The 9,549-nt window shown below is 66.4% G+C and overlaps 2 protein-coding genes across 2 annotated transcripts; both read right to left on the bottom strand.

Annotated features, from left to right (window-relative positions):
• Positions 1 to 6,022: 6,022 nt before the first annotated feature.
• EMIHUDRAFT_247673 (hypothetical protein) lies at positions 6,023 to 7,860 on the bottom strand (the record flags this gene model as incomplete). Its single annotated transcript, XM_005764338.1, has 4 exons — positions 6,023 to 6,121; positions 6,219 to 6,459; positions 6,539 to 6,825; positions 6,919 to 7,860. 4 exons carry the CDS (start codon positions 7,858 to 7,860, stop codon positions 6,023 to 6,025), a joined length of 1,569 nt encoding a protein of 522 aa, XP_005764395.1.
• Positions 7,861 to 8,203: 343 nt separating this feature from the next.
• On the bottom strand, positions 8,204 to 9,239 carry EMIHUDRAFT_76763 (hypothetical protein; the record flags this gene model as incomplete). Its single annotated transcript, XM_005764337.1, has 3 exons — positions 8,204 to 8,515; positions 8,585 to 8,773; positions 8,973 to 9,239. 3 exons carry the CDS (start codon positions 9,237 to 9,239, stop codon positions 8,204 to 8,206), a joined length of 768 nt encoding a protein of 255 aa, XP_005764394.1.
• Between the last annotated feature and the right edge of the window lie 310 nt (positions 9,240 to 9,549).

Here is a 9,549-nt window from a genome sequence, read left to right as displayed (position 1 = left end):
ACTGCACAAAATTTAGGGGCTGGACTGGGCTGGGTTTTAGGCATTGAACGCATTGTCGATTGTGGGGTTGGCACTCCCATCGACCCTCATGACCTCCTGCGGTCTCTGAGATGGACACCAGTGGGTGTGGGACCACAGCCAGGATACACTCTCTGGGGGGAGGCGGGGGCCCCCGAAGGCACCGTGCGCCGCGCAGCAGTGCGGAAACGGGGCTCCGGCTCTATTAGTCTCTATTAGCACCAACTTCCCGATTAAGCATAAGCTAGGTTAATCAGAGGGCAGATTTGGAGAGATCTCGAGAAGTACATACAGATAGACCCTCCAATCATAAGAAAACTCCGACCTGATCGGTCGTACTGACCGCGGACAGATCACTCCAGACAGCAGACAGGCCGACGTCTGCACGCGGCCGGCCGGGCGAGAGGCTTGCCTTGACACGATCCGACCCTGCGACCCTGATGCTGCTGCTCTAGCTATCAGACATGCACTGCTGACTGCTGCCACAATGTGCGACCTGTGCTGGCCCACTTGGCGGCCTTCCCGGTCAGTGGTGAGGCGCAGTTCAGAGCTGTCGATGGCGCGATGCCGCACTGGTCCCACATCGGTGACACGAGACCACCACGTTTGCCGGTCCAAGAGAGAGGCACCGGCGAGCTGTCCTGAGAAAATAAAATTGCTTTCGAAGAAAAACGGGCACGCATAGTCTCCCCCCTCCATTCTCTCCCTTTTGGCGCTCCGTGTAACGCGTACTAGTGTAGGCTAGGTGTGCGGGGCGAATGAGTGATGAAGTTAGTGCCTTGGTGTCCGTTCCCCATGGTGGCTTCCCCTGGTCTCTAGCGACCATGAATGAGAGCTCTCACTCTCAGGGTACTCCCGCGTATCTCGGCTCCCTTATCCCCCCCCTCTTCCCTCCCCTTTCTCTCTCCGAGATGACCCGTGCGCTACGTGCCAAGGTTCGGTCCTCGGGGAGGGGGGATTGGCGGTGTGTCCTCGTGAGTTGTTTGTCGATGGACGCCCAACAGTTTCGATTTCCCTCCTTAGCGCCCCGGGTAGAGCGTGGCCTCCCCTGGAGTCTGCCACGCCCGTTCTGTCTAAGCCCAGGGTTCAGCTTTCCAGTTGATCCTTCTCGGACTGGTGAGTTCCTTCTCGCTGTCAGTGTGACGCCCCGGCAGTCATTGGCAGCGGTGCTACACACACTACGCCGTTTTTCGTTTGACGTTTCCAAAGGGTGTTTTTCTTTTAGCAGAGTTAGCAATTTTTATGGGCTAGCGATGTCACAGTACATGCGCACTAGTTTGGCAGCGATAACGTCCCCGTGGCAAGCTAAGGGGGCGCATATGCGCACACAAGCCCCACGCGTCTGCCTTGTAGCATCTGAGAGAGGACTCTTCCCAACATCTCCTTGCGCTGTTCGTTCGTGACTCGCGATGTCTCTCGGTGGATACGGAGGGGAGGGGTGTAGTCTCTTGCCACCTCCAGTGGGGGTCTCCCGTCTTCTAGAATCTCAGCAAACCCGTCGATTACGATTCCTCTCTCTGCCTCTCCTCTCATGCCGAGAGGGTTGCCGAGGGGGGTGCCTCTCTGGATGGGTACTAGTGTGAGATCTGGATCTCGGGGTGGGAGTTGGTGCTTGTTCAGCACCGTAACTAGTTGTCAGGCTGTGTTCCGCATGGCGGCGTCGGAGGAGGCGGCCTCCTCGCGGGCGCGCTTGCGGCGGAGGATCTCGTCCATCTTGCTCTCCACTTGGTCCCTGGACGCCATCTTCTTCTTGCCGCCACGGAAGGTGCCGATGCAGGTGCACATGAGCTGCGCCGCGTTGCCGATGAGTCCCATCTGTGTACGCTGGGGGAGAGGAGTCGGAGTGTTTTTCTTTATTTGGGTGGGAGGGGGTTGGGAGCTGTCCTGAGAAGGTGCATGGTCCCTCTTGACTGCCCATTAGCACGAGGCTGTGTAGGCATAGCCTCGAGAGTGCCAGCAGCCAATCCGAGGCAGTTTGTGACGCGCATTGCGTCAGAAGCGTGCACGCAGCTGGAAGGACACCTTCCTACTGGCCGTACGATCAGGTCGTCACTGAATGCCGAAGACTAAGGCCGCGAGCTATGCAGGTGATCAATTGTGCAGCATGGCACGGTCAGCAGCGCCACTCGCTTTGAGAGGAGCTGCGGGTCAGTTCAACTGCTGGAGCTGTGTCGCCGGCGTGCGGCGGCCTGCCTCCGGAGGTGCCTCTGAGGTGGACTTTTTTTTTGGTCACCGTGAGAGAACGCGCTCGAATTTTTACTCGGGAACTTGAACTTCGCACGCGCACCGGCCAGGGCTATAGTGCCAGTGAGGCGGAGGCGCGAGTCGGAAGGCCGCCGCGACCGTCAAGTGTTCCCGTCATTTTCCTACAATCGCTGTGAACCCAGCAACATACAACTACAGGACATATACGCACTATCTTGCGTAGTTCTCTTTCTTCCTTGACCCTTGAACACGCTCGACCCCTACGACGTGCAAGTTGTCGTCGCCATCGTTGAGGAGGGTCACCTCGAGGCCGTCGCCTCGCTCACATCTCCGATCTCCGATCTCCAATCTCCCATTTGACCCCTGCCGCCGCCAGCTGCGATCTCCAATCTCCAATCTCGATCTCCAATCTCCGCCCCGGCGGTGGATGCCCGGCGCGAGGATCTACGATCTGTGTTCTCCATCTCCAATCTCCACCTTTGACCCTGGCAACTGCCAACACGATCCACAATCTGTGATCTCAATCTTTATCTTCAACCAAGCCCGACTGTGTGGTAGATCGTAGAATCGGCTAGGATCTCCACTCCTGGTCTGCGATCTACTGTCTGCGATCTACTCTCTCTCGTAGAGATCTTGATTACTCTGTCAGGCCTATGGGTCAGCGCTCGCGGGTTGGAATTGAGCGCTCGTTGCTCGACCCCCCCCCCACCGTAGCGCGTAGCCGCCACCTTTTGCTCTCACATGTGTGACAATACGCGATACGATGTTTTTAAGCCCCGGGGCTAGCGGTGGGCAATTTAGCACAATGCTTGTGTAAGCCATGCGGCAGGCACCGGCGACGCAATTTAGCTTAATGTTTGTAAGCCCGGGGCAACATCAGGGTTTCCGTCCGGGGGTACCGACATGTGCATGTGTAGCGCTCAGTGACCTCGACACACCTCTCCTCACCCCTCCCGCGATGGGAGGTGCGCAGCCTCCCTCTCCGCCCTCGAGTCAGCGATGCGCTGGAGCAGAGTCGCCGGGGCGTGGCGAAGCGGTGCGAGCTCGGACGCGGCCAGCTGCCGCAGCCTCTTCATCGGCCCGGGCAGCAGCACCACGGTCGCGCCGTAGTGCCCGCCGGGCTGCAGGCTGAGGGCTTGCACCGCCGCCCAGCAGATGTGGCTGTGGCGGTGGTCGAGCCACTCCAATATGACCTTCAAGGGGACCTTAGGGTGAGCCCGGCTGATCCATCGAAACAGTGCAGCGTGCGTGCGTTGCCCCCTCGCGTTCGCGGGGAGCCGCAGCGTGAGCTCCAGCGATGTGAGGTGTTGTCGCACCAGTGTGTGGCTGCGCCGCGGGAGGCCGCTGCAAGGCGGTAAAACCCATCCACACGGGTTTCGGTGGGTTGGATATGGGAGGTAGAATGTCTACCTACCGCAGCTCTGCGGCCGACCGCCTGAGTTTTGGTGTTCTCGCTCTCGGCCCCGCTCAGCCGCTCTCCCCGCACACCGCGCACGCCGCCTGCGCACCCCCCTCCCGCTCCCCCCTAGCTGCCCTCGCAAATCCTCACCCCCACCCACCCCTGCCGATTCCGTCGGCGGCAGCCTCGCGCCATCCTTGGAAGGTTGGCGGCGGACGGGTCGAAGGTGCCGAGCCCAAGGCTCGCAGCGCTGACGCCCCCGCCGCTGCAGTGGCAGAGGTTCCACTGCATGCCCCTGATGCGAGAGGTCTGCACCTTCAACTGCACTGGCTCGTCGAGTGCACTCACCGCGTTGGGCTCGCGCCACTGCCCGCCTGAGCTTGACGCCTCGCCGGGCCCGCCCGCGCCGAGCGCCTGCGTGCGCCCGCGGGCAGGGGTGGGTAGGGGGAAGGAGGCTGTGACGGGCCTGCGTGCTGGCGGCGCGCCACGCACCTCCTGGGTCGGCGCCGCGGCGGCGGCGGCGCCGCTGGCTGAGCCTGAGCCCGACGCGGCCGCCTCGTCGGCGCTCGCCTCGCCAGGGCTAAGCGCGCCGTCGGCGTCGGGCTCGCTGGACCTGTCCTCGGCGTCGGGCTCGCTGGACCTGTCCTCGGCGGGCCCGCCCGCGCCGAGCGCCTGCGTGCGCCCGCGGGCAGGGGTGGGTAGGGGGAAGGAGGCTGTGACGGGCCTGCGTGCTGGCGGCGCGCCACGCACCTCCTGGGTCGGCGCCGCGGCGGCGGCGGCGCCGCTGGCTGAGCCTGAGCCCGACGCGGCCGCCTCGTCGGCGCTCGCCTCGCCAGGGCTAAGCGCGCCGTCGGCGTCGGGCTCGCTGGACCTGTCCTCGGCGTCGGGCTCGCTGGACCTGTCCTCGGCGGGCCCGCCCGCGCCGAGCGCCTGCGTGCGCCCGCGGGCAGGGGTGGGTAGGGGGAAGGAGGCTGTGACGGGCCTGCGTGCTGGCGGCGCGCCACGCACCTCCTGGGTCGGCGCCGCGGCGGCGGCGGCGCCGCTGGCTGAGCCTGAGCCCGACGCGGCCGCCTCGTCGGCGCTCGCCTCGCCAGGGCTAAGCGCGCCGTCGGCGTCGGGCTCGCTGGACCTGTCCTCGGCGGGCCCGTCGGCGTCGGGCTCGCTGGACCTGTCCTCGGCGTCGGGCTCGCTGGACCTGTCCTCGGCGGGCCCGCCCGCGCCGAGCGCCTGCGTGCGCCCGCGGGCAGGGGTGGGTAGGGGGAAGGAGGCCGTGACGGGCCTGCGTGCTGGCGGCGCGCCACGCACCTCCTGGGTCGGCGCCGCGGCGGCGGCGCCGCTGGCTGAGCCTGAGCCCGACGCGGCCGCCTCGTCGGCGCTCGCCTCGCATGAGCTCGCCACGAGCCTCCCCGAGCACGCGCTTGACGGAAGGCCGTCTGCGTGTGACGCAGGTGGCCTCGTTGGACGCGTGATTGCGGCGGTGGAGATTGGCCGGGCAGTGACTGCTGCTGGGGCGGAAGCCAGCGGCGTGCACCGGAGGCCGGATGGGACCATGTCGATGTCGATGGCCGACCGCGGTTCGATCGCCTGCCCTCCCCCCCCCCCACAACCCCCACCTCCCCACCGCCTGCGTGGGGCCCTCCTCTCAGGAACCGCCTCGTCGGACGCCGCCCGCCGCGCGCGCGGCGTGTCCAAGGAGGAGATCGAGAAGTCGAAGGAGGGCAAGGGCCGCGGCGGAGCCTCAGGCCATGGAGGTACCTCTGCACCACATCCAGCTCCTCCGCCTCAAACCCCGTCTCCACCGCTCGCAGCCCCGCCCCCGCCCGCCCCCTCAACCTCCCGCAACCCCGCCCCGCCCCGCGTTTCCCTCTCTGCGCTCACCATTGGCTGCGTATTGCTCTTACCTAGGTGAGGCGACGGCGAAGAAGTGGGCCCTAGTGCCTCACCGGTGCAACGGGGCCTGCGGCCGCAAGCTGCTCAAGACGGCCTTCAGCGACGGCCAGTGGAACAAGAAGTCGGCCTCGGCGCGGAAGTGCTGGGACTGCATCACCACGGCGCGTTACACGGTGCGGACCTGCTCCCCTCGTGTCCCCAGCCCTCTTCTCGGTGTTCTGTGACGCACCGCCCGTTGTCCCGCCCTTGACTGCAGCCCCCGGGCGGGCGCCGCGTCCACGCGGACGAGATCGTCGAGAACGAGGAGGGGGAGGAGGAGGAGGGGGAGGAGGAGGACGGGGAGGAGGAGGACACGTGCCGCAACATGGGGCCATCGTGGCGCAACGACGACGACGACGACGACGACTTTGTCGCCGGCCCCTGCCAGAAGAAGCCCAAGGTGGGCCTCCATGCCCACTTCCCGATCGTCGTCGACTGAGTCGCCCGGGCACACCAGACAGAGCGCGACGGTCATGGCGGCTCTCTGAGGGATGCCGCCATGAGGACACACACGCGGGCGTGCCGCCCTGTTTGGCAGCACTCGGGACCGAGCGCAGTGCCGCTGGGCGCCTTGAGAGAGAGAGGCGTCCGAGTCGCGAGGGGGCAGGGGGAGGGGAAAAGGGGATTTCGGCAGCGGCTGAACGACCACACGCGAAGACGCCTCTACCGCTCGAAAAAAGAGCACGCCGTGCTTGCCCCACGCCGACACGTCGGACGCTTTCCAGATGGAGAGGCCGCGGCCGCCGAAGCCAACCGCGCCCTTGAAGACCGGCTTCGTCGGGTCCGAGTAGTCGACGCCGCTCGACCCGACGGTGATGCTCATCTTGGTGTCGCCAAAGTTGGCGTACGCGTCCGAGCCGACGTCCGGGGTGAAGAAGGAGAACTCCTGAAACTCGTTGGCCTCTTGCCTTTTTTTGCAAGGGGTCCTATAGAAGGTCCAATGAATGACGAGGGGGGGAGGCCGTCTCGCCGAGCATACCCCCGGACAGTGAAAATCGTGTGGCGTTTTTTATTCGCACGTGATAAAACTGCGAGCGCACGCCCGCAGCCGAGAAGCGGATGCCCTCGTCGCTCACGCGCCAAGCAAGCCGCACGCTCTCGCCCCGCACCACGTGCAGCGGCTCCTCGAGGTAGACCGCCGCCTGCCTCCAGCCGGCACGCCACGAGCCCGGCCGGTCTCGCCTCTTCGGCGGCGCAGACGAGACTTGGCCGCCGCCGCCGAGGTCCAGAGTGAACCAGTAGCAGACGGCGTTGAGGAGCCCGTCCTCGACCACCTCGACACGGACAGTGGACTCGGGCCCTCCGACACCGCCCGCGCCGCCCGCGCCGGGCGGCGTGCCCGGCGCGGTCGCCTGCTCAAAGTCGACCCGGCAGACAGGGAGAGAGTCGCTCAGCCGACGGTGCGGCTGCTTCCACTCGCTGAGCCTCACGGGCCAGTAGCCGGGCGGCAGCCGCGCCCGTACTCCCCGCGGCCGCAACGCGTCGAAGTGGCGCAGGTCTATGTCGACGCCGTCGAGCCCGAAGCCAGGCACGCCGCTGAAGCCGAGCTGCAGCAGCGACGCCTCGACGCTCGCGGCGCGAGGCAGCACCGCCACTGCGTCGCCGCCGCCGCCGCGACTGCTGGCGAGGAGGGCGCGAGCGGCCCTCAGCGACGGCAGCACTCCGTCGGCGAGAAGGCCGTCGTCCACCGCCTCCGACACGAGCAGAGTTGGCGGCGAGACGCCGGGCTGGCGGTAGGCGGCGGAGGCCGAGGCGAGGGAGGAGAGGACGGCGAGGCGGACGCCGTTCTCCACTGCCGCCGCGCGCACGACGTCGGCGAGGAGAGGGCTCGCCTCGACGACGCAGACGGCCGCGCCGCGCCGAGCGAGCAGCAGCGCCGGCAGGAGCGAGCCGGCGCCGAGCACGAGAGCGCTGCAGCGCCCACCCGCGGTGGCAGCATCGGCCGCCGACTCGAGGGCCGCAGTCCGCGCCTCGTCCGAAAGCAGCCGGTCGATGGAACGCAGGACATGTGCCTTTGCGTCTGCTCGCCGCAGGCCGGGCGTCGCCGCCGCATCGTTCAGCGCGGCGTCGGCAACGCTGCGCAGCACAACGCCGCCGCCCGCCGCGTCCCGGTCGCGCTGAAACTGGAGCATCCTGGGCACGCTCGCTGCCTCTGGGCCTTTTCTAGCTGGCACGGCTCGGCTTGCTGTGCCGTTGTGGGTTGCTTTTCCGGTCGGCCCTGGTGCCTCGGCGAAGCCATGGTGGCTTGAGCGCGGCCGCACGCGCCAGTGGGAGCGCCTCCAAGAGCGGCGCGTGCAGACAGTCGGCATGCGAGGCGTATGAAAGTAGCGAATTCAGTAGCACGCACACCGATCACGACGTGAGCAGGGAGCCAGACAGGGGGCCACCCTGGCAACACATTCGTCGCGTGACTTCTTTTTCTGTTTGGAGGTGTGTTCCCTACCTACCTACCTCCCTGTAAGCTCTTGTGCTCGCGGCACCAGTTCACTTGAGCACACGACGGGGATCGGGGTGGGAAGCGCAAACCAAAATATATACAAACGACCCAACATACGACCAGCCCGCTCGCCGCTCCCCGTCGCGGCTTCGAGTCGCAGCTCGTCCACTTCCCCACACGCAGCACGGCGCGCGCGCCCGTCGCCGGCGGCCGCGTCAGCGCGACTGCCAGATCGGGTCGTCGGGGTCGCCCCAGAGCGTGCGCACGAGCTTGTCCGTCTTCTCGAGGCCAAAGATGTTGGCGACGTTCTTCGTGTCTGGGTCGCGGCCGCAGAACTGGCGCGTCCGCACGTCGAGCTGCAGCAGCTCGGTCTGCGTCTCGCGCGTGTCGATGCCGTCGACGAGGACGCCCTCCGTCTCGTCGAGCAGCTCGAGCCAGGCGGTCATGTACTCCATCGCGAGCGAGCGAACCTTTGCGAAGGTCTTCTTGGTGAAGGGGATCGTGTAGAGCAGCGTCGTCGGCGCGACCTACAGCCGCCGTGCCGCCGTCTCACAGCAGCGAGAACGGGTGCGGGGGCAAGTGCTGGTTGGCGTCACCATGAAGGCGTTGACGACGTGCGACTTGGAGACGTACTGCTTGAAGCGCTTGTCCTCGACGCAGTCGACGTGGACGTCGTTGAGCGAGCGGCCGGTCGACTTGCGCGCCGTGCCGTAGACGTGGTCGTTGTACGCGTCGTCGAGGACGAGGTTGGTGCGCGGCGGGCAGCCGATGTAGATGAAGAGGACCTGCCGCCGCGCCGAGGGGGTGGGGAGGGGGTGTGGCGAGGAGAGGGCGCGAGGGCCAAGGCGGAGCAAGGGCCCGCGACCGGACGGCGGGGATTCAGAGGGCATTCCGTCTCTCTGCAGGCTGCACGATGGAAGACGCCGCAGAGGTGCCTCCTCCTCTCCCTGCCCGCCTCCTCGCTCCCTCCCTCTGCCGGCGCACATTGAAGACGATGCAGAGGTGGACCGCCACGTGCGGCGCGCGGGTCTCGCGGTTGGCCCAGCCGTCGATGCGCAGGTTCCCGAAGCCCAGCTCCTTCGAGAAGAACTTGCACGTCGTGATCCAGTCGATCTTGCCCCCCTTGTACCCCGCGACTGTGCCTTCGCACTTGCCATCGGCCGTCGCAAACGTGTGCGCGCTGGGCGAAGCGCCAGGCTCGGAGAACCAGGTGCGCCGCTGCTCGAGCTTGGGCTCGTGCGCCTGCACCATCCCCAGCAGATCGTCCTCGATGATCCTCCACAGCTCCTCGTACACGGGCCGGTTCTTCCACGCGAGGTAGCGGCCGACTGCGCTCTTCACCCAGCCGGCGAGCTTGCCGATGCCGGCGCCCTCGTTGACGCCAGAGCCCTGGCCGATGTACGTCTCCAGCTCGCTGCCAGTTGTGATCGAAGAGATGTCCATCGCATACTTTTCGTCCGCCAACGCGTTTATGATGTCATCGTCGCGCAGCGGCGTGCTGGCGACGAGGCGGGGCGCGTGCGCCCGCACGGCCGGGCGGCCTGGCGCGCTTGGTGAGGGA

Source organism: Emiliania huxleyi, assembly GCF_000372725.1.
Source record: "Emiliania huxleyi CCMP1516 unplaced genomic scaffold EMIHUscaffold_597, whole genome shotgun sequence".
NCBI classification, from domain to species: Eukaryota; Haptophyta; order Isochrysidales; family Noelaerhabdaceae; genus Emiliania; species Emiliania huxleyi.
Note: the sequence above shows the minus strand (reverse complement) of the source record. Positions and strands in the feature narration are given on the sequence as shown.